Source organism: Vigna unguiculata, chromosome 6, assembly GCF_037176805.1.
Source record: "Vigna unguiculata cultivar grain cowpea cultivar isolate G323 ecotype 2 chromosome 6, ASM3717680v1, whole genome shotgun sequence".
NCBI classification, from domain to species: Eukaryota; Viridiplantae; Streptophyta; class Magnoliopsida; order Fabales; family Fabaceae; genus Vigna; species Vigna unguiculata.
The window spans coordinates 48749951-48773076 of record NC_140797.1 but is presented as its reverse complement, the minus strand read 5'-3'; the positions used below and the strand labels follow the sequence as shown (position 1 = coordinate 48773076).

Below are 23126 nucleotides of genomic sequence, written 5' to 3'. Positions count from 1 at the left end.
GTCATAATTTTGCGCCATAAACATTATAGTTTGTCGGAGATGAAAAAAAAAAAAAACAGTTTCACCGAAAAAAAACATGAACTTCCACCAGAAAAATTTGCCAAAGTAGATCCATTTTGAAACACTTAACTGCTGGAGTTAAATCTTCTAAACACAACCTCTGCAAGATCCATGTCCGGCAATAATTTTGCACAGGGAGTTGGTTGAGGACCTGTGGCGGTGAGAAAGAAGCCTCTAGTATCATTTGGAAGCTAGTGGGGGAATTCAACCACAAAATTCCAATCACACCCACATTAATATCACATCATATAATAATAATAATGGTAGACTCACTCGTATACATCATAGAACATAAATATACAAGCATAGAGTAGGGTTCAACTCCCTCAATGTTATCTACTTCATTAAGTCTCACAGAAGATGGAAAAGTCAGAAGACAGGAAAATAGTCTCTCATTTGATGTCCCTCACCTCAAAATGGAATGAGAGATACAACCACAAAGAGGCAAACAATAAAGGATCCAACAGAAAATGGGATGCGTGCTGATGCTGCGTTCCCAGGAGTTGATGATGGAGCTCCACCATTTGCAGCAGCAGATGTTGAAGAAGACGAACCTGCAAGAAAATTATCAGAAACACAAATCATGTGAGAAATTTAGAACCTAACAACAAAGATCAGAAAACCTTTGAAATCTTTCACACATGGATATGGGATAAAAACAAGTAAACAAACATGCATAATGGACACGCTGAAGATATAGAACAGATCACGGCTTTTTATTTTCCTTCCACCTTCATACTACATTTCACTGTTGATAAGGAACATGAATAATAAGTCCAGTAATCTCCCAACCAAATCAAACAAATAAGTGGAGAAAATTAAATTCTTGACAACGATTAATCACGGCTAGTTAATGATTGAAGATGCTCAGTTAATTTAAAAACTGTCCACAAAAAGAATACCCAGATGATTAAATGACAGTCGAAAGAAAGCAGATAAAAATTGGCCCTTATAAAACTTTGGGATCAAACAAATGCAGAATCGAACTTAAAATATGGCATAAACGTGTATACATACCAGGTGCAGGAGCAGGCGAAGGAGACACTGCAAAAAAAAAAAAAAATCTCATTACTAACATAAATCTAGAAAGGAACGAAATTTATCTTCAACAGAGCGTAAAAAAGAAAACTTTGTCAGAAAAAAGGAATAAACGCGAGAAGAAAAGAAAATGGGTAGAGAAAAAACTAACATCCACAGTTGGAGAGAGAAGGGGTGGAGAGTTTGCAGGCAGCTGGGAGAGTGAGAGCCTTGGTGACGTTAATGGCGATGCCGAGCTGAGCGCTATTCTTGAAAGAGTCACAGAGGCAGTTGGGAGCGGTGGCGAGAACAGTTTTCAAGGAAGAGCAGCATTTCCCCTGAGGTTTGGTTTGGCCGCCGTCGTCGGAAACGAAGGGAAGACAATCCGCTAAGGTAAGGACGAGGGCGGTACAGTCGGCGGAGGGTGCCGGGGCATGGGCGTGACCGTGGTGTGACGACGAGACGGTGGGAGCCACGTCAGCAGAGCAGATGACGGCCACGACGCACGCAATGAGAAACCATTTGGGTGCCATGAGCAAGGTGTTATCAGGTTTCAACTCTCACTGCTTCACTTCTCTCAGTCCGTGAGTGTGAGCTGGAACTTGGAAGTGACCCTTTATTCTCCACATGCCACCACGTTCATCAGTGTTTAATGTCAGAATTTATTATTACTTCAATGTATTTCACGCTTTTTATATTATTCTTAGGTCTAATTCAAATAAAACCCACTTTAAATTTAAATCAATTTATAAGCTACGATCACTTTTTTTTTTAATTTTAATTGAATTAATCAAATTTAACTTTTTAATTGAAATTCAAGCCCTCACTAGCTACAGATCTGTGCTCCGTTATCGACTAACTTGGTCATTTATTTATTTACTAGCACAATTCAGTGTTTCCGACTATTAAATTGTACTGATCAAATATGTTTTTTTTTTTTTTTACTTTTGATGATTTTTTATTTTAGTCTTAAACGAAATGTGTAGTCAGACACGTAGTTTGTGATGTGTAAAAATTGAGTATAATTTTGCAGAATTATGGCACAAGAAAAAGCGCATTGCATATTTCATACTTTATGTTCATTTTATCACTGTCCATAAGAATAAAGATGACTGAAAAGTATCTTACAGAATAAAATGTTTTTGTCCTACACTGGAGGATCCAACTGATCCCAAATAAGAGGAGAAATCATGAGAAAGAGTGACCATCCTTCAGTGTCATGATAAATTCACGTATCTATTGGTTTGTATATACAAATGGAACATATAATATGACAAAAGCTATCTAGGTTGAACTAATGAAACTATAACGGTTACATCGTCAAGCTTGCCACCAACGTATCCTACATAACCCAGAGCCTGCGCTTCATCAGAAAAAGGACTTCTTATGGATGTTGATCTTCCAACATCTTGTGCCCTCACGACCAATAATTCTGCTATTTCCTGCAAAGTTACCGCACACGTAATCATAAGCTGTCAAGTGTTTTGGAGTTTAGACTCCAGAAGAACCACTTTCATTAGCACATGGAAATCATAATATTGACCTAAATTATGAGGAGATACGTTTCAACAGGGTAATTTACAATAGCATATTCCCAAATGTTGTCAAAAGAGCTAATTGGTTAGCAATAAGTTGTGGTTGTTTTCTCTAATTTTGTGTTTCTCACCTATAGAGTTGAGATGATGAATTTAAATGATAATGATAGATATATCTACATTTTATGTAGTGCTGAGAAGAAAATCCTTTAAAAGGGAAAGATACACAGATCAAAAATTAGAAGAAGGACATAAAGTGAATCACCTGAAGTGTCAAGCTAGCTTGTAGTGATTTTGATATAATAGATGCAATTTCTTGCTCATAAAGATTGTCGAAGAGGCCATTCGTGGCAGTAACTATCACATCACCATCGTGTAGATCGATTGTGTAATGCTGAAACGATGGTTTAATGAATGTTAATAACTTGGTAATCGAAAGTCCTCTTATGTCATTTCTAAACTTTAGAGCATCACTGTTCAAACAGCGAATACATGAAAAATGTTTCCAATATTAACATCTAAAGTTAGATTGTGTACCTCAATGAGTGGTGAGGGATCATGTCCTGTAACTACGTGTAATGGAAAGTTGAATTCATGAAACATTGGAGTTGATTTTTTGAAGATGAAACCATCTCTTATAATGATAAATCCGGTGTTCCCAACATTGGCTGCATGAAGCACCTGGAAATAAATTGCTAAAGATGATTTACATATTGGAAAAATATACTGCAGTTTTACATTTATTTAGGCAGTGAAAATTGTAGTATGTTTGAATGAATAACTTTACTTGATCTTGTACTTCCATCATTCATTTGAGCAACCCACTTACTATGATCTAATTCAAACCAATTCAAACCACTTAACTAAAACATTTAGTCGTATACCTGTCCATCAAAATGAGCAACCAAAACAGCAGATGATCCTGGAGTTTGCGTTTCAGTAGCACCTCTGGTGATAACTTCTGCAGGTTTTATCGTTGAAATGTTTTCACAATTTGACACCATATTTTCACAATTTTCAATGAGTTCCCTGATATAGAGTCCAGCATTTCCTGCATAGTTATCTAAGGAGTATAAGTTATAAGCATAGAACAAAATTAAGAAAGACTACAGATCAGAGATCTAATAATGGTAACTGGCAAGATATGAGAAGCGTGATGTTAGACACTATTCATCCAATCCAACAGCAGATGAAGATAGTAAATGCAGGTTCAGAATTATCAAAAGGAAGAACAAGCGTAATTTCAAGAAGCGGCACTATGTTATTAAATGGGACCATTATAGGAAGTAGCAAACTAACATTCTATACAGAAATTCTGTACCAGATTGCACTTCCTTAAGTAGACACAAAGAAGGGACAAAAGCATAGGCATTTTAATGGATATCCAAATATTGTTGAAAGGATACCTTCAAGAGACCCCAGACCAACTCCATCAGCAACAGCTAGCCAGTTTTGTTGAGAAATGAAATAAGCATCCTCCCGACCTGTCAAGGCCTGAAACTTGTTATTAGTTGGCTTATCATCTGTCATTCAGGATTCATGCACAGGTTTCATGATTATAAACATATAATAAACAAGTCAGATTCCTAGGCTAGAAGTATTTGCCCGTATTTGCTTCTAGATTTGTAAACTAAATAAAGCATTTGGGAGCACCAGCTTCTAACAACAAGATGGCATATCCTACTGACCAAAAAGAAGTTTGCCATTACCTTATTTTCTTCTATGTAATGCATACACACATTTGACACGAGCACTCCCAAATTTATTTATTGTCAGACTTATCGTAAATTTGGGAGAAACTTTTCGCTTAGAAACATCAAACAAATCAATGATACCAAAACATAACAAGAACTATCACAAAAATTATTTTGTTAAATGAAGAATTTTATCATGTATGGAAAGGGGAAACAATCACGAATTCAGAATGGTGATTAATTTATTAACGGAGGAGCGAACCTGATTCTATTCCCTAGAAAAATATAGAAAACACAGCTTGAATCATTTATTTATATAGAATTTGATTCAACTAGGATACTGAAATCTCAACACGGTCATTTGTAAGCTTAACATGCTCCATTCTCATCCCTATAGACTTGGAAGAACGAGTCTTGATATTGAAGTATGGAATGTACCTTTGAGGGATGAGGCAAGCAAGCGCCACCAGAAACTAGGCATAGCTCCGTTTTTGAAGAATCCGTCCTGTGTACATGAAACAGGTGTCATTTCCAAATTCCAAGAAGTTGCCATGCATCAAACCTACATTTTGCATCTTTAATGATTTGGCTTTTAGAAGAATAAGATAACCATTGGGAGCTATTGTACTTCACTCGTCACTAACAGCAATGTATTACTTGCACCGTATACAACTTCTAATTATCATTTGCTTTTATCACCAAATTCAGTAAGTAGATCATGTTCAGAAACATTCATGTTGAAGGAAAACGGAGGAAGTTTCGTTGGGTGAAAATCATATATCAGTATTGTAGGCCGTGAGAAGAAGAGGTAACATAATTTAGAATACAAAATAGAAAGAAAATTGTTGGCATACCGATGACTAGCCACCTCAATTGAATGTATCTGTGGTATAGTAAGCTGTGGTGTGCTTTCATAATCACTTCTTTCGGTATTGTCAATATCTGTGATGTTTTCCAAATCTGAGGACGGAACCTCATCACGTGACTAAACACAAAATGAACACAGAAATCATATTAGAAACTGTAGCATATGAATCCATTAAAAAGCATTTCCTAAAGGGAATGCTTTGATCTGTTAGGGTCAATATAATTGGATAAATGCACTCAAACAAAATAACATGCACAAAAAAAGTAAGTTCTAGCCTTTGTAAGGAAAGGGAATAAGACTAACCAATTCTGACTTTCCGGTTTTACTTGCATCAATTAAGTCATCTACAATGAGTTGTGTTGTTTCTTCACCATTAGCAAGTGGTTCAGACTCTAAAGAAGTGGATACTGGCATCAATTCACTTAAGTCGGCATCAACACCACCAGTCAGGTTGTTTGTTTCAGTATAACCAGCTTGTTCGGACCCTAAAAAAGAGTCTTGTGGCAACAATTCACTTTTGTCAGCATCAACAACGGCATTTGTTTCACTATAACCAGCTTGTTCAGACTCTAAAGAAGTGGATTCTTGGACTAATTCACTTAAGCCAGTACCAACAGCAGCAGTCGGGTTGTTTATAGCACTATTATCAACTTGTTCAGACTCTAAATAAGTGGATTCTGGCACCACTTCACTTGCATCAGTATCTTCATCACCAATCAGGTTGTTTGATGCACTATAATCAACTTGCTCAGACTCTAAGGAACTGGATTCTGGCAAAAGTTCACTTGCCTCAGCAGCAACAGAAGCAGTTGGGTTGTTTGTTGCAGTATAACCAACTTGTTCAGAGTCAGATTCTAAAGAGATGGATTCTGGCACCAATTCACTGATTTCAGCAGCAACAATGACAGTCGAGTTGTCTGTTGCACTGTAACCAACTTGTTCAGACTCTAAAGAAGTGGATTCTTGCACCAGTTCACTTAACTCAGCATCCACCGCTGTAGCCAAGTTATTTGTCACTCCATCTACACCATAACCCTTGCCAGCTGTAGAGAGATGAGCAACTTCAATGTTAGCCTTCTACCTGACAAACAGAACAATCACTATTAAAAACATCAATGGATAACGTTGACTTGGAAGACACTAAATAATCTACAACATCACCTTCGTCCTCTTCAACTTCTACAGAAACGCCACTCTTCAGATCAGAGACCGCATCAGACTCTGGAGCAACAGATGAAACTACAGCTTCTTGATGAGTATCAAGTTTCGAATCCTCTTCAGACGCACTCAGGAAACCATTACACTCAGTACCAATATCTTCACTTAAAACTCCTTGATTACTACCATCACCATCCTCCAACTTGACACGCCTGTCATTGATCACCGGATTCCCAGAATCACTATTAAGAACGACACTCTCCTTTTCCTTCACGGGAAGCAGAGATTGTTGATCAGCAACACTAACTACTACAGTTGAAGAAGACTCAATTTCATCCCCTGATGGATGATAAACACCAGTGTTCAATTCCTCAACACTCTCACTCACCAAAGCTCGAACACCAGCTTTGCTTTCTTCCACAACAACCTCGGAAGCAAGCTTTTTTTTGTTCAATGTATCTAGTTTTTTCTTTTTGTTCAATGCAATTGATTTTTTCTTTTTGTTCAATTCATCTGCTTTTTTCTTTTTGTTCAATTCATCTAATTTTTGTCTGATCTCGCTAGCAGTGGCGAACTGGAACAGAAAAGTACCATTGGAATGTTCTGCCAAAATAACCAGAAGCACTAATCCGCATTGATCATTTCAGAAAATAAAATAAAGCCCACAAACGAAAATGGAAAATTAAAACAAACCCTAAAGATACAAATGAAAAAAAATTAGTCTTTGAGGGCAAGGGCGGCATACCAGTGGAAGAGAGAATATCAAAATCGTCAGGATCAGAGTTTGGGGAAGAAGTGGCATTGGGAAGCATGTGGGTATGGTGCGTGAAGCTCATCCAAGGTTTGGGAAGTGCAATTGGAGCATAAATCCGAAGCCTTTCAGAAGATTTTGGTGGAAGGTTGCAGCATGGTAACCAGAGGCAATGGAAGCTTCTGGGGAGGAGATGAGCCATTTCATGAAGTTCACTTTTTTTTTTTTTCTTTTTCTTCTCAAATTTGATTAATTGTTTTTGAAATTTGTATCAAGGCATGATTTGCATGGTGGGTTGGTTGAAGAGAGTGAGGAGGAGGGTGGAGCAAAGGAAGGACATGTGGACAACAACAGATTACAGACAGAAACAGAGGAAGAGCCATTCATTTGATGATTATGCAGTGTATTACCTTCCAAAAATCCAAAAACACATATGTGAAGTATAATAACTACTGTTACGAGATAAAAGTATGGAATACTTAAATATTTAAATTATTTTATTTTTTATAAGTTTTTAGATGAAGTCTAAATATAAAAAATAAAATAATTTGAGTATTCAGATGGATCGATCTTATATATAAATTAAAAAGAAAATGAGTTGAAAATTAGAAAGTTAATAAAAGAAGTAGCATTAGTTATAAAACGCTGCGTTTAGATTCAAGACAGGACGGATCGCATTTTGAATTAGATGAGAACGTACAAAGACTATGATTTCTAATAAACTCAATTATATTACTGTTAGATATAATAATTCTAATTTAATATATTAAATAATATAAGAAGTACAAATCAGCTTTATGCCACTATTTAATTAAAAAACATCATGAAGGACACGTTTTTTTTTTCGGTTTTTATATAATTATCTTAAAATCTTACCAATTAGTATGACCTTTTCTTTATTAGTTAATAATATAAAACATATATACTTATAATGGATAGCCACTAAATTAAAAATAATATGGAATATTTTTAGTAAGGTTTTATTATTAAGGTGAAAGTCGTGAACAACATTTACGATATATGAATATTATATGTTAGTTTTTTCCTTTATTCAAATAATATATATATATATATATATCATGAGCAGAGAACATATCTAAATGATATTTAGTACAATAAATATTAATTAAAATGTTATTTAAGTTTAACTAAATTTCAAATCTTTCATAAGTTTAAATATTTTTAATTGAGTTTATATTAGATATTGTCCATGAACTTAGATGAGTAGCAGTTGAAATAAGGAATATGCCATAGATTTTTGTGAGGTGAAGGAGTAGGTTTATACTCATCCACATCTTGCTTCATTAAAATGGTTTTGTTGGGACGTGATTCTATTGCAAATTATTATCTTCCTAAACATAGAGAAACAGGAAAAGATAGGAAGAACAACCTAAGTGGAGGGCATAGGTGGTTGAGTTGTCCACGTGGCTGGAAGCAACTTGGGATGAGGATGGACATCTAGTTCCTATTGGTCCGAAATCTATCCGTTGTTCCTTAAGATTTCTTCTACAGATTTCACCATCCTACTTGGCCTTCTATGACAACTCCATAGATTCTCTCACACTTCACATCCACACACACATAAAATCTCTCTAAGTGCTTCATTTTACAAGTAAACCTCAGAAGCAGCCTCTATTATTCTCACTGTCTCCAGAGAACTTAATAGAGTGATGGCAGCTGCAACATCTGGTGCTGTGTTAAATGGGTTGGGATCTTCCTTCTTGAGTGGAGGAAGCAGGAGCCAAACCCTTCTGGCCACTGCTATTGGAGGCAAACTCGGTGTTGCAGTTAGTCCTAGGAGACTCATTGTGGTTGCTGCGGCAGCACCAAAGAAGTCATGGCTCCCTGGTGTTAGAGGTGGTGGCAATCTCGTCGACCCAGAATGGCTTGATGGATCGTGAGTCCACCCAAATTCCTTCATCTTTTTTGTTTCAAAATGTGTTTTCTGAAATATTTCCACGACTATTCAGATTTTTTTTTTCACTTTCTGAAAAAATGTTTCTAGGTAGAAACCAAGAAAACATAAACGGTTAAAAGAGGTGTTTTTCGCTGTCGTATTTTGTTTTTGGACAATGGTATTTGCTAATGGTGGTGTTGTATGATGTCCTCGCTTAAGGGTGAGGCATCTGCAATGATGTTGAATGTGGTGGGGCATGAACTCGGTGTAGTTGCATACTTTGAGTTCTGAAAACAAATTTCTCTTTAGAAATTGATTGATAATGTTGCAAGTGCAGGCTACCAGGTGACTATGGTTTTGACCCACTAGGCCTGGGGAAGGACCCATCATTCCTGAAATGGTACAGAGAAGCTGAGCTGATTCATGGGAGGTGGGCAATGGCTGCAGTTGTAGGTATCTTCGTGGGGCAGGCCTGGAGTGGAGTGCCATGGTTTTTGGCTGGAGCAGACCCCAATGCAATTGCTCCTTTTTCCTTTGGTTCTCTTTTGGGAACCCAGTTGCTTCTTATGGGATGGGTTGAGAGCAAGAGATGGGTGGATTTCTTCAACCCAGACTCACAGTCAGTGGAATGGGCGACTCCATGGTCAAAAACTGCTGAGAACTTTGCTAATGCTACTGGTGAACAAGGGTACCCAGGAGGCAAATTCTTTGACCCTTTGGGCTTCGCTGGCACTCTCAAGGATGGAGTTTACATCCCGGATACAGAGAAGCTGGAAAGATTGAAATTAGCTGAGATTAAGCATGCCAGGATTGCAATGTTGGCCATGCTCATTTTCTACTTTGAGGCTGGACAAGGAAAGACCCCCCTAGGTGCACTTGGCTTGTAAACTACACAATTCATGTAGATAATTGAGTTGAGAGGCTAGAGTTGCAAATGAACCTTTGTCCTGTTTGTGTTACCCTATGACAAATTCAAATTCTATGCTAATATGGGTGCATTCACTTTATATCAGTACTCTAATGTAGCCACCGTATAAATACTTGCGTTTACTTTTCATTCTCAGGCCAGGTGTAGTTGAAGTCATATGGGAGATTTGAAAATATTGGAGTTTCAAGTATCTTTTTTATGCACAATTGGGTAAAAAATGTATAAAATATTGGATTGCCATAAACAAATACTCTGAATGAAAACAAATTTGGATGAGAAAACACAAGGTCAAATGCCAATGGATTCATCCATCTAAAAGATAATCTTGCACTAAATAACAAAACAATCAAAGCAAAGTCATCTAGAGAGAACTAGAACAGAATGTCCAGATAGATTTCATTCAAAATGCATACATCAATCTAAACGTTCACAATGTTCTGCATTCAAAAGCAGAATCATTTTAAATTTAACGATAGAAGAATATAAACTCCATTCCAATCGGAAGGAATGCGTCTACTTATTCACTCCCCATCGCCATCAAAAATTCACCCTCACACACAACTTCACCTCCAACATATGCCTTCCCATCCATCTTTGCTATTCCAAATCGCTTTTGCAGCTTAGTAAGCGTCATTCTCATAACTAAGGTGTCCCCTGCAATCACTGGCTTACGAAATCGCACTTTGTCAATTCCAGCAAAGAAGAAGTTTTCACGAGAACCTCCCACTTCAGGTTGCAACATGACCAAACCGCCAACTTGTGCCATTGCCTGCAGCAAAAGACCTCATGTTCATGCCCACTTTTAAAGCATATTAACAGAAATTATATAAATTTTTCCTTCTTTTCTTTACATTCTTACGTTGGAGTTGAGATAGTTCGTAGTGAAATGGAGCTATTACAGAGTCTTTTTGCGTGCAGTTCTAAAGCTTACAGCTAACTTAGAAACTTATAGAGGCTTGTTGTTCATCTCAACAAAAGAAGTGCTACAGAAGTTGGAGCATAAGAATTATAGTTCACTGAATAAAAATGAGTTTAACAATCTAACAAGTGATAGTAATATGTTGTATGTCGGTGTAATCAAGATAAAGATATAAAAACAGTTTCAAAGATTGCATATATTGGTCTCTTGTTGATGTTCTCATCACATTTAAAATGGTAAAAGGGAAACAAATTTTGACAATACGGTAGACAACAAGGGACAATGTTTGGTTGGAGCATAATGCACTCAACCCAGAAAAACGCATGCATACTACAGTTAAATTTTACTTTCTGAGCATGGACAAAAGATGTCATAAGTGAGACATGAAACGTGACACGGAAAGAAAGGAAGAAAGAAAGAGCACCGCCTATATAAGTACGGTTTTCAAAATCAAGGAAGTAGACATTATTTACACCAGACATGCCATGGAAGTAGTTTCTATGTTTAATTGAGCAAGTAGATGCAAAGACAAAGGTCTAATGCAAACATGATCTTGATATGACAGATAAGAGCATTTGATATGTCTCATAATCTAGCACAGAGAAATATGCATTAACAAATGAAAGACTGAAAAAGCTACAAGCCTACCGTTGTAGCATTACCAAAACAACTTCTTTAAAAACAGATACAACCAAAGATTTAAAAGCCGTGAAAACAAGCAAGGAACATGTCCTATACATGGCCCCAACATCATTTATATACAAGTAACATTTGCTAACCCCGGCACAAATTCAGGACTTGGGAAGCAAACCAATGACGTAAAACTAAGCCAAGATTTTTTCATTTGCAAAATCGAATCAAAACTCATGGTCCAAGATCTACAAGTTTAACTGATTTGCAGATAGCCCTTGTAGGGTGAATTGAAGAACTACCACAAGTGGGAGAAACTTAATTAGATCTCAAAATTCCTATATATCCTACTAAAAGTATTTGTCCTCTAATTCAAAACTTTTTTTATTACCCTATGCAAAAGCACCAACAATTGACTAGTTCATTCTTTTGGTGTCTTTTGAATTTATGACAACATATATAATAAAGAAAAAGATAAGTATAGGAAAATGTTTACATTTACCATATCCAGTACTATATCCATGAGTTCACTATTAAGGAGACATGCATGGAAAGAGAGAAATTGCAATAATAACATTGCTTCCTTTTTAAAAAGAAAACAGTCAAATTTACTGCTCCATACAGCACTAAAGAATGTTTTCAATGTTTTAAAGCATCTAAACGAACATCTTTAAATTTTTATCGGTTGTGTTTAGTCAAATTCATAGGTTTTCTAACTAGTTAATACAGTCAGACCACTTTCAACAGAGGTGCACATTTTATTATGGCAAATTGTGAATGCAAGCAATCACACTGCCGTGTATCAATTCGAGAAAGGTACATAAGAACCGAGTTAACCTAATTTGATGCGTGATTCAATCATGTTTAGTATCTTTTAAACTTTATATTAAAGAAGTTTCTCTCCAGAAAAATTGCAAGTTTGAAAAGCACAAAAGCTCTAGGATAGTAGCAAGTTTGCAACCACAACACTGTTAAGTTTAAATAAATGGATATACCATTTTGCAAATGCAAAGTTTACAAGAGGTTTTTCATCCTTATAGTTTTAAACAAGCTACTATAACGATATAACCACGTAAATCAATACAGATAGATGAGATATCACAAACTTTATACCACTAATCCAAGTCTAGAAAGTGTAGAAAATTGATTCTGTTCTATTATATTTATCATATAAATAGCTAATCTCATTGCAGATACACAAGAATTAAAATCACATGATTACAGACATGGCAAGACCAATATAGCTTAGTACCTCAACCATGAGAACACCTGGCATGATGGGCCTTTCTGGAAAATGTCCAGGAAAGAAATTGTCATTTATTGTCACATTCTTTATAGCGACAGCAGAAACGCCAGGGTTGTACTCAATCACTCTATCCACCAGAAGGAAAGGAAACCTGAATGAAGAAAAAGGGTGAATGTGAATCTCATCAATGTTCAGAAAACAAACAAGAGAAGAAGAAGAAGAAGAAACGCTGAGAGTACCTGTGGGGTAAAATGTCACGAATCTGGTTGATATCCATGACTGTTGGAAATGCCGGATACCCTGCAAAGTGCACACTACTGCTTCTCAAAAGAGGAAGAAAATTGAAAGGAGTAGAGAATCAAAAGCGAAAAACAAAGTTAGAACTCGTACTTAATTCAATTGGGGTATCATGTTGAGGAGCATTGGCGGCATCCGAGGAACAAAACGTGGTCGTTTTGCTCAACGAGGGGTGGGATCTGGTGCTGGGGAATTTGAGAAGTGGGAATCTGTGTTGAAAGGAAATGGATTTGGGTTTGGAAGGAAGAGTTACGGGAGAAAGTAATGCGTTGGAGAAAGCAGAGGCTGCCATTTGCTTTCAAGTGTGAAATGAAGAGTCACACCAAAGCTTGGAATTGAAGAGTGGGGCACTGAGTGAGTTATTGAGTGTGAATGCAATAGCAATTCCAGGTTAACGATAAAACCAAAGAATGGCGACAAGAACAATGAAATTAAATGGTGGAAAGTGCGAGTTCCAAAACTAATGCTACCTTTTGAGTTCAGTTAGGGCGGAGCTTCCATGATGTTTTTGTTGTTTGTTCAATGTTCACTGTTGTGTTGGACCATAAAGAATGCATTACTCACTCACTTGCTCACTCTTCCAATGGACCTAGCCCAATCACTCTGTTGGATCTATTGCAGGCCCATAACCTCATTTTTCAATTTCTAAAATGACAATAGCCCTCCCATCTATTAATTTCTTTTTTTCATTTTATTAGTGTTTGAACTATTAACTTAAATAAGTGTAGTGTCTTACATATCTGTTAAGAAAATTTCAATCCAATATGATATGATTGATAAAAAATCATAGGTCTTAAACATGTTAGAAGTTAGATTCCAGAATTTGCTATACTGAAAAAATATCACTTATAAAAAGATAAACTCCTTAAATAAACTTTTCCACTTAATGAAAATAGTTTTTCACTTTTAGACAAACAAGAAACTGAAGAATTAGTTACGATAAAGAACAAATACCTGAAAAAAAAACCATACAAGTAAAAAATCTTCAATTCGTGAAAGATAATATTAATATAAATTAATAGCCACATTCTATAAGTGTAATTGATCCTATTAATTGACATTATTATTGATTAGTGAAAACACGGTGGTTGTCGGTGTAAGTGTGTTCGTTTTTTTATGTATCTATATATATAATATTGAGAATAATCGATGATAATTTATTATAGGTATAGTTGGTTTAAAAAGAAAGCAGTAAATTATTAATTTGTAAGATTGTGTATCAACTAATATTTAATACATTTGATCAAGATTTGAGGTTAATGAGCTATATGTGATGGAGTCAATAGTAGTTGTCTATAAATATACAAACTATTTTAGTAGGTGTCTATAAATATACATTCATTCAAAAACTGAAATATATATTTACTACATACATGATGTAGAAAAAAATTAGTAAGTGAAAGTGAGTTTCTCATCCCGACATTACTATATAAGGTCATGTCGTCTTACTCTCGTCGTCCCACCTTACTACCTTCACTGCAATTCTAACATCTAACATCTCACATCCCACTCCACTGGTATATCTTTTTTTGAACCTTAATCCTAACTAACATTTTATCCTTCTTTTATATGTCTTTTTTACATTCTTCTCATTTTTTTATACTCAATGATTCACTACTCCCATTTCACTTTTTTTTTCATCGTCTTATACTATTTTTCTTAAATATGTAGGCTTTTACAAATTTCAAAACTCTATATTCTCCATTTTGACAAAATAGTTATTTGTGTGAAAGGTGAATATAAACCAATTCAAGCTTGTCTTTTGGATTTTTTTTATTGAAAATATAAAATTTGTTTATGTTATTATTTATACATTTGCTATATTTAATTTAGGGGAAAACATTATGTTTCAATTGTTTAAGATGGACCTTATGAAAGTGTAAATAATTGTGGTGTTTTTTCCTTTAAATTTTCTCCTCTTTTTTTGGAGGTGTTTTAAAATTCAGCACAACCAAAGAGTATTTAAGTTCAGTTTGGTTCGGTTCGGTTCATTTTGGTTTTGTTTGGTTCGATCCAGTCTGGTCTGGTTCGGTTTAGTACGATCCGATTCAGTGCAAATAGATTCAATCCGGTCTGGTTTATTTCAATTTAGTTTAGTGAGGTTCGCTTCGGCTCAATTCAATTTGGTCTAGTATAGTTCGTTTCGGTTCAGTGCGATTCAGTTTGGTTCAGTTTGGTTTGGTTCATTTTGGTTCAGTTTGGTTTGGTTCGATCTGGTTCGGTTCGTTTCGGTTCAGTTCAGTTTGGTTTGGTTCGGTCTGTTTTGGTTCAGTGCGATTCGTTTAGTGCGGTTCAATTCAGTTCAGTTCGGTTCGGTCCAATCCGGTTCAGTTAGGTATGGTCCGGTTTGGTTTAGTTCAATTTGATTCGGTTCGGTTCGATCAGTTTAATAAAGAATATATAATGAATTTTTAAAATAGTTGTTAAATGTAAAATTAGAAAAATAAAATATGTACATAAGAGAGGTTTTTAAAACAACTATTGAAGACAAAATAAAGTTTTAGACTAACAGTTAAAAGTAAACTATTTATAATCTAATTAGTTTTTAAAATAATAATTAAGGGTAAAATTGGAATAAGAAAATATGGACACAAAAGAGGGTATTCTCTTTATATATTGTTATAGATGAACAAAATTAATCTAGCTAAACTTAACTATAATTATTTGTATTATATGAAAGTTAAAAAAAAAAACTATTTTTAATAAAAATTAAATATTAAAGTAAAAAAAATTAATAAAAATTAAACAGTATTGTTTTAATGTTTATTTTAAAAAAACTGAACCTCTACCGGTTAACGGCTCACTAATTGAATTATGTATTTTATTTTCTCATTTTTCTTCAATGGCCTCTTGTCCTAAACACCGCGCACACTCCTTTTTTTAATTCAATCACCACCATTGAGACAATAATCATGAGCTTATCATCTCTGTCACTACTATATAAGGCCATGTCGTCTTGCTCCCGTCGTTCCACCTTACCACCTTCACTACAATTCTAACATCCCACATCCCACCCCACTGATATGTCTTTTTTTGAACTTTAATCCTAACTAACATTTTATCTTTCTCTTATATGGCTTTTGCATTATTCTCATTTTTTTTATACCCAGTGCTTCATTATTCCCATTTCACATTTTTTTTTCATCGTCTTATAATATTTTTCTTAAATACTTAGGCTTTTACAAATTTCGAAACTCTATAATCTCCACTTTGACAAAATAGTTATTTGTGTGAAAGGTGAATACAAACCAATTCAAGCTTATCCTTTGGATTTTTTTTATTGAAAATATACAGTTTGTTTATGTTATTGTTTATACACTTGCTATATTCAATTTGGAGAAAAACATTATGTTTCAATTGTTTAAAAGGGACCTTACGATTGTGGTGTTGGTTCTGAAGAAACTTTTGGGTATGACATTTTTTGCGGACATTACAAAGCGACTCTCCTTTTGCTCTTTTTTTGGAGGTGTTTTAAAATTCAGCAGAACTAAAGAATATTTAAGTTCAGTTTGGTTTAGTTCAGTTCAGCTTGGTTTGGTTCAGTTCGGTTCGGTTCAGTCTGGTCTATCCGGTTCGGTTTAATGCAGTCTGGTTTAGTGCAATTTGATTCAGTCCGGTCCGGTTCGTTTCGATTTGGTCTGGTCCGATTTGTTTCGGCTCGATTCGGTTCAATTTGGTCTGGTCCGATTTGTTTTGGTTCAGTGCGGTTCGGTTTAATGTCGTTCAATTCAGTTCAGTGCGGTTCGATCCGATTCAGTTTGGTTCACTTAAGTCTGGTCTGATTTGGTTCAGTTCAATTCGATTCGGGTCGATTCAGTTTAATAAAGAATATATAATGATTTTTTAAAATAGTTATTAATTGTAAAATTAGAAAAATAAAATATGTACCTAAGATGGGTTTTTAAAACAATTATTGAAGACAAAAGAGGTTTTTGACTAACGGTTTAAAGTAAACTATTTATAAAATAATTAGTTTTTAAAATAATAATTAAGGGTAAAATTGGAATAACAAAATATGGACACAAAGGAGGGTATCCTTTTTATATATTCTGATAGATGAACAAAATCAATCTAACAAACTTAACTATAATTATCTGTATTATATGAAAGTAAAAAAAAACTATTTTAATAAAAATTAAATATTAAAGTAAAAAAATTAATATAAATTAAACAATATTATTTTAACATTTATTTTTAAAAAACTGAACTTCTACCGGTTAACTACTCACTAATTGAATTATGTATTTTATTTTCTCATATTTCTTTCTCTTATCCTAAACACTGCGCACACTCATTTTTTAATTCAATCACCACCATTGAGACAATGATCGTGAACTTCTCATCTCCGTCACTACTAGATAAGGCCATGTCGCCTTGCTCTCGTCGTCCCTCCTTACCACCATCACTGCAATTCTAACATCTCATATCCCACTCCACGTATATGTACTTTTTTGAACCTTAATCCTAACTAACATTTTATCTTTCTCTTATATGTCTTTTGAATTCTTTTCATTTTTTTTATACTCAATGCTTCACTACTCCCATTTGACTTTCTTTTTTTCATCATCTTATAATATTTTTCTAAAATATTTAGGCTCTTACAAATTTCGAAACTCTATATTCTCCACTTTGACAAAATAGTTATTTGTGTGAAAGGTGAATACAAACTAATTCAAGCTTATCCTTTGAATTTTTTTTTTTAAATATACAGTTTTTTATGTTATTGTTTACACACTTGCTATATTTAATCTAGGAAAAACATTATGTTTCAGTTGTTTAAGAGGGACCTATGGGGTTGGTGTTGAAAAAACTTTTGGGTATGACATTTTTTGTACACATTACAAAGTGACTATACTTTTGCTCTATATTAATTAATTATGAAAGTGTAAAATTTTCCTTTAATTTTTCTCCTCTTTTTTGGAGGTGTTTTAAATTCTGCACAACTGAAGAGTATTTAAGTTCAGTTTGGTTTGGTTCGGTTCAGTTTGATTTGGTTCGGTCCGGTTCGATTCAGTTCGGTTTGGTCTGGTTTGATTTAGTGCAGTCTGGTTCAGTGCAATTTAATTTAGTCTGGTTCGGTTCATTCCGGTTCGGTCTGGTTTGGTTCATTTTGGTTTGGTCTGATCCGGTCATTTCGGTTCAATTTGGTTCGGTTCGGTCCGGTATGGTCTGGTTCATTTTGGTTCAGTGTGATTTGGTTCGATTTAGTGCGGTTCGGTTCGGTCTGATCCGATTCAGTTTGGTTCGGTTCGGTTCGCTCTGGTCCGGTTCAGTTCAGTTCAATTCGATTTGGTTCGGTTTAGTTTAATAAAGAATATATAATAAATTTTAAAAATAGTTGTTAAACGTAAGATTAGAAAAATAAAATATGTACATAATAGAAATTTTTAAAACAACTATTGAAGATAAAAGAGGGTTTTAGCTAACGGTTAAAAGTAAACTATTTATAAAACAATTAGTTTTTAAAGTAATAATTAAGGATAAAATTGGAATAACGATGATATATCTATATATATATCGTTATATATTAATCATATTATTTTTATTTGGTTTTTAGTGTAATAAGTATAAATATTAGCAAATATTTCAAACAGTTAGTGAATGAATATGATCAATACATACATATAATATTTCTGCTAAAAAAAATCATCCATGAGTAAATGATTTTTTTAGGTCAAACAAAAGTCAACATTATGTTTCTCTCTCTTTGAAAATAACTATCATCAGAATGGCACTGCATTGATTGAAAACTCTAATCAGTTGTCTATTTTCATCCATAACGTTGGCTTCGTTACTAAATAATTGTCTATTCAACAACCTCTATTCATTGCCTAACCAAGAACACATCAAAATTATAACCATGGACAACTTGTGTATTGATTCTGCATCTTATCCACATCATACATGTTTTTTGGTGAACGAGTGTTCTTCAATATCAATCAATAATGAACGTGCATGTACATAACCCACTATAGTTACCACACTTGTGATAGTATTCATATACAAGCACAGTGAATTTAATTTAAACTATGATTTAAAAGATATTTGAACTAGACAGGAGGTGACCAACATGACAGTAAATCCCCAAATCAAAATAACACAGAATTCAATGTATAATAACCTAGTCAGGATAATCAAGTCTACCGATTGCTGCAATTATTTCAATAACAATGAAACTAAATTAGGGTTTTTTGCGAAACAAAGGGGAAAGAAATTACCGTGGTTTTTTGCTTAATTGGTCATCTTCTTCCACAAAGGAACGTTTGGTGCTTCTGCGAGATGATTCTTCGGCCATTGATGCTGCCCAAGGAGAACTAGTTCATAATCTTTTGAACTTCTGGGCATACATGTTTTTCCCTTCTCTCAAGACCTCTTCTTGTCTCTCTATTCACTTTAGATAATTAACAATGAACTAATTGATCAAATAACATTATAAATTTCCCAATAATACTTTACAAAGGTTCAGAATCTCAACTGTGTTGGTCCAAGCCATAAACAATATGTATCAATAACAAAATGGACAAGTTGTTAATATTTATAGTTATGTTTGACAAATTACTTTAATTAATAAATATTTTTTCAAGGTTATATGGTCAATTTGTTTGTAGTTATTTAACAAAAATATTTTAGACAAAACAAAACAGATTTTACGTAATAAATAAATAAATAAATAAAATTTAAATGTCGTGTACAGTAAAAAATAGTAATTTTATTCGCTTACATTTACAAATAGAATAAGTCAAATGCATGGCAAATACAATAACTGACCATAACTGTTTTAAACCTTCAAACACCATACAAAACAGGTTGGTAGGTATTATACGTCAGAATGAGTTCCGAAAGTGATGTGATTACTACATGCTTTCATTTAATCAAGGCATGATTTGATTATTATTTTTTAATGGTTTTTTTGCCTGTGAATGGGCTTATTTATTTGATTTACACGGTATTTTGGGTTTCTTTATGCACTCCCACATTTTTCTTCGCGTACTCCCAAAATTTTCCAAATCCCAAAAATAACCTTTGACTTTAACTAAATAAAAATCCTATTATTCTCATCTTAATCACTATCTCATTAGTCTCACTGCACCTCACAGATTTCTTCTTCCTCCATTCCTTGTATGCTGTTTGCTTTCATTTTAATGTAGACAAAGTACAAGCCACTATAGTTACCACACTTATCGTATCAATTTTCATAAAATTCAAGGAGTGCATGTTAATTGCTCAACCAACATGAGAACTACAGTTACACAAACACAAATAGAAAAAAAAAAGGCCTACAACATTAGTTCTGTAACTTTTACAATTTGGAAAAAAAAGAAAAACCGGACCACAAATGCGTATCGTACACTTTTCTAAACCATGGTAGTTAGCTAGTTAAAGGCAGAACATATCTTGCGAATTTCACCATTGGTTCCAGTCTTCAACTCAATGTTGCTCATCTTCACCATAGCTTTTGCAAATTCCACATTGAAAAGCGAGGGTTTGGAGGCCAAGTAACCCTGTACAAATAACTTGGTGGAAGGATCGTTCCAAAGCGCTTGATCAGACTGCAGAATTCCACGCCCATTTCTCAAATTGCCAAAGAATGATGTGTCAAATCTGTTTTCACTACCGGTATCAAGAGCTACTCGGTTTGAATCACCACCGTTTTGCGGGCACAATGTTCTTAGCTGAGGAAGAAATAAAGGGTTGATTGAAGAGTCAGCACCATTTGCAGTGAAGTTGTACAATCTGTTGCTGAAGAACTGGCAAGCTGTAGTACCAATCGTATGACCACCTAAATATACAAAAACTCGTTATGTTTGTCAAGTTAAAGTAAATTTTATAGACTTTTTTATATATGCAGCCATTGAGACATTGGTTTTTTAAAGACAACCTATAGAAAAATGTCAAAATCACTAGACAGTGAGAGAAGATTTGATAAGAGTCAAATAAGGTACAAGAAAAGTGACATCAAAAGGTCGACAACACAATTCAAAGTTGTATATGTTTGTTCTAATGATGATCAAGTGTGTGTAGGTAAACAAAGTCATAAGTGTAATTACCAACAAGGGTGACGAGGTCTTGTGTGTTGAGTCCCTTTGCTGTGAACTTTTGTTTCTGAACATCAACAGAGTCAAAAGGAGCAGGCAAGTTACTCACATCAGAAGCCTGTGATATGCGTCCATCTCTGCGTCCAGTAGGCACTTGCCAACTCAATCCACCACTCTGCCATGCAAAAAAATAAAAATAAAAATAATTAACTCAACTTGACAAATCATTTAACTAAAGAATATACATTACGATGTTAATGTTAATTAGTTTTGAGTTAATTACCAGAAATACAGAATCACGAGCAGCAAGAGCAAGGATATCAGCACAAGACACAACACCGGGGCATGCAGCCTCTAGCTGTGTTTTGGCATCATCAATAACCTCGTATCCTCTTACACCAAGGTTTGCAAATGCTGTTCTCTCAGTGCCAGCACCAGCAATGAGAACAGAACCGTCACAACCTTGAACAAAACAATCGTGAAAGTGCATCCGAAGCAGCCCAGCAGCCAGAGTAGGATCAGACCTCACGTGGGATTGAACTGTGGACCTAACAATGGACTCAGCGCGAGGACATGTTCTAGCATAGAACCCTACACGCGTCCCTTGGCCATGCACAACGTTCAGAGTGGCCAAAGCAAGCAAAAGAAACATTAGTGAGCACAAACTCCGTCCCTCCATTATTATGTCGAGAAAAGTGTTGCAGGTGCACCACTCAATGAGAAATGAAATAGATGATATTTGTTTAGGGTAGTGAATGAGAGAGTAGTGTATGATTGTGTTGAATGCAATGTGATGAGGAAGAGGTGTATATATAGGTATTTATAGGAGTGTGTAGTCAACTTTCGAAGATATAAACGAAAAAGTCAAAGATTGGATAAAGAGTAAGCAAAGCCGGCTAGTAGAAACTGCATGTCACGGGTTTTGTTTTTGTTTAGTTTTGTGTTGTGCAATGGAAAAGTACAAACGATAGCGCGTTGGTGTGAGAATATATTAAGTCAAAGCTTATTTGTATGCTTTTTCCCATAATGATCAGTGCGACCACCACTTGCAAAAAGGTGGAATCTCTGATGAAAAACTCAAACCTCTAAATGTCAAAAGCAAAAGCTAAACTTCACAAAAATCACACGTTGGTTCATGGAACCACACTACAAGAGTCGTATTCTTTACGTGAAATCCACCTTTATCCACATCCATTAAAATTTTCTTTTACAATATTCAACATATTGAATAATTTTCTACGGTAAATAATTCAAATTTCAAATCAATGATAAAAGTTTGATGAATGATGAAAAATATGAATGTGGTCATATCTAATCCAAATGCAATTCACTAATTTAACTAAAGGTTGACTTTAACTTTTGTTATCAAGAGTTGGTAGAATGAGAAGGAACGATTTGGTTTCCCTATGAAATTTTTTATTGATAAAATAAATAAAAAAATTTTATTGATTTGACATATGTAATGTTAAAGCAAGGCCTATTAACCAATAACTCAAATTCATACAGACATTTCTTTTCCTTTTGTTCTATTCGTAATTAACAAAATTTAATCAACAGCTACGTAGTGGTTCGAATGTTTAGTGATTAACATAATATTCTTTCCAATTTGTAAACTATTTGTTGTATGTGGGATCAAGATTCAGAATTCTATATTACTTACAAACAGGATGCAGTGATTGGTCCCTATCACTATTTTGGTACATGTTTTGTAAGAAGTGTATCAAAGGATTGATTCTTCTTTTTTACATGTAATTAATGGAATAAAATGGTTTTCGTCTTCATATATAAGTTTACTAAAAAAGTCAACATCATGCTATCTCTCTTTTAAAATGACGATGCCAATTATGAATAGTTAATATTCCATTCCCACAACATCATGTACATATGACATTGTGTAAGATTGAAACTTCCAGCAATTGTCTGTTTTCGTTCCTTATTTTCAATCAGCTGAGACAACTTTGGGTTCACCAATATAGAAATTTCGTATTCTATAATGTTGTTTATAATTAATGCAAATGTTTCAGAACACTCAGAAAAGAAAACTACGGACATCGTGCAATTATGTAGGTTTAAATAATACATATTACCTT

General features: G+C 34.6%; 5 protein-coding genes across 6 annotated transcripts; 1 reads left to right on the top strand and 4 right to left on the bottom strand.

The window, feature by feature from the left end:
- Nucleotides 1–309: 309 nt before the first annotated feature.
- LOC114186754 (non-specific lipid transfer protein GPI-anchored 31-like) lies at nucleotides 310–1727 on the bottom strand. The gene is made up of 3 exons (XM_028074756.2): nucleotides 1250–1727; nucleotides 1078–1104; nucleotides 310–614 (listed from the first exon to the last, which is right to left on the bottom strand). The coding sequence occupies exons 1-3, from the start codon at nucleotides 1608–1610 to the stop codon at nucleotides 472–474; spliced, it is 531 nt and encodes a 176-aa protein (XP_027930557.2). The 5' UTR covers nucleotides 1611–1727; the 3' UTR covers nucleotides 310–471.
- Nucleotides 1728–2139: 412 nt separating this feature from the next.
- On the bottom strand, nucleotides 2140–7495 carry LOC114188963 (Protein phosphatase 2C family protein). Of its 2 annotated transcripts, none has more exons than XM_028077647.2 (10): nucleotides 7078–7495; nucleotides 6336–6935; nucleotides 5478–6217; nucleotides 5161–5291; nucleotides 4745–4811; nucleotides 4019–4106; nucleotides 3497–3675; nucleotides 3150–3293; nucleotides 2878–3006; nucleotides 2140–2519 (listed from the first exon to the last, which is right to left on the bottom strand). In XM_028077647.2, exons 1-10 carry the CDS (start codon nucleotides 7283–7285, stop codon nucleotides 2358–2360), a joined length of 2448 nt encoding a protein of 815 aa, XP_027933448.2. In that variant the 5' UTR covers nucleotides 7286–7495; the 3' UTR covers nucleotides 2140–2357. The 2 variants fall into 2 exon arrangements, with proteins under 2 accessions (XP_027933448.2, XP_027933449.2); XM_028077648.2 differs by having other exon boundaries at nucleotides 3497–3663; nucleotides 7078–7494.
- A 1156-nt stretch (nucleotides 7496–8651) lies between these two features.
- LOC114187661 (chlorophyll a-b binding protein CP24 10A, chloroplastic) lies at nucleotides 8652–9987 on the top strand. The gene is made up of 2 exons (XM_028075968.2): nucleotides 8652–8980; nucleotides 9318–9987. Exons 1-2 carry the CDS (start codon nucleotides 8754–8756, stop codon nucleotides 9865–9867), a joined length of 777 nt encoding a protein of 258 aa, XP_027931769.1. The 5' UTR covers nucleotides 8652–8753; the 3' UTR covers nucleotides 9868–9987.
- A 293-nt stretch (nucleotides 9988–10280) lies between these two features.
- On the bottom strand, nucleotides 10281–13505 carry LOC114187662 (uncharacterized). Its single transcript, XM_028075970.2, has 4 exons — nucleotides 13094–13505; nucleotides 12943–13003; nucleotides 12710–12854; nucleotides 10281–10677 (listed from the first exon to the last, which is right to left on the bottom strand). The coding sequence occupies exons 1-4, from the start codon at nucleotides 13290–13292 to the stop codon at nucleotides 10426–10428; spliced, it is 657 nt and encodes a 218-aa protein (XP_027931771.2). The 5' UTR covers nucleotides 13293–13505; the 3' UTR covers nucleotides 10281–10425.
- A 6664-nt stretch (nucleotides 13506–20169) lies between these two features.
- On the bottom strand, nucleotides 20170–21812 carry LOC114187611 (cationic peroxidase 2-like). Its single transcript, XM_028075902.2, has 3 exons — nucleotides 21320–21812; nucleotides 21049–21211; nucleotides 20170–20780 (listed from the first exon to the last, which is right to left on the bottom strand). Exons 1-3 carry the CDS (start codon nucleotides 21713–21715, stop codon nucleotides 20374–20376), a joined length of 966 nt encoding a protein of 321 aa, XP_027931703.2. The 5' UTR covers nucleotides 21716–21812; the 3' UTR covers nucleotides 20170–20373.
- Nucleotides 21813–23126: the final 1314 nt, after the last annotated feature.

Excerpts from the sequence above, each read along its gene's own strand:
- LOC114186754 (XM_028074756.2), bottom strand. The coding sequence starts at position 1,610 with ATGGCACCCAAATGGTTTCTCATTGCGTGCGTCGTGGCCGTCATCTGC. Across the intron at positions 1,105-1,249 it reads TTCTCTCTCCAACTGTGGAT|TGTCTCCTTCGCCTGCTCCT; the intron begins GTTAGTTTTTTC and ends TTTTTTTTGCAG. Across the intron at positions 615-1,077 it reads TTCGCCTGCTCCTGCACCTG|GTTCGTCTTCTTCAACATCT; the intron begins GTATGTATACAC and ends ATTTTCTTGCAG.
- LOC114188963 (XM_028077647.2), bottom strand. The coding sequence starts at position 7,285 with ATGGCTCATCTCCTCCCCAGAAGCTTCCATTGCCTCTGGTTACCATGC. Across the intron at positions 3,007-3,149 it reads ATCCCTCACCACTCATTGAG|CATTACACAATCGATCTACA; the intron begins GTACACAATCTA and ends CCATCGTTTCAG. Across the intron at positions 2,520-2,877 it reads AAGCTAGCTTGACACTTCAG|GAAATAGCAGAATTATTGGT; the intron begins GTGATTCACTTT and ends GTAACTTTGCAG.
- LOC114187661 (XM_028075968.2), top strand. The coding sequence starts at position 8,754 with ATGGCAGCTGCAACATCTGGTGCTGTGTTAAATGGGTTGGGATCTTCC. Across the intron at positions 8,981-9,317 it reads CCAGAATGGCTTGATGGATC|GCTACCAGGTGACTATGGTT; the intron begins GTGAGTCCACCC and ends TTGCAAGTGCAG.
- LOC114187662 (XM_028075970.2), bottom strand. The coding sequence starts at position 13,292 with ATGGCAGCCTCTGCTTTCTCCAACGCATTACTTTCTCCCGTAACTCTT. Across the intron at positions 13,004-13,093 it reads TGATACCCCAATTGAATTAA|GGTATCCGGCATTTCCAACA; the intron begins GTACGAGTTCTA and ends TGCACTTTGCAG. Across the intron at positions 12,855-12,942 it reads CGTGACATTTTACCCCACAG|GTTTCCTTTCCTTCTGGTGG; the intron begins GTACTCTCAGCG and ends TTCTTCATTCAG.
- LOC114187611 (XM_028075902.2), bottom strand. The coding sequence starts at position 21,715 with ATGGAGGGACGGAGTTTGTGCTCACTAATGTTTCTTTTGCTTGCTTTG. Across the intron at positions 21,212-21,319 it reads CTCGTGATTCTGTATTTCTG|AGTGGTGGATTGAGTTGGCA; the intron begins GTAATTAACTCA and ends TTTGCATGGCAG. Across the intron at positions 20,781-21,048 it reads AGACCTCGTCACCCTTGTTG|GTGGTCATACGATTGGTACT; the intron begins GTAATTACACTT and ends TTGTATATTTAG.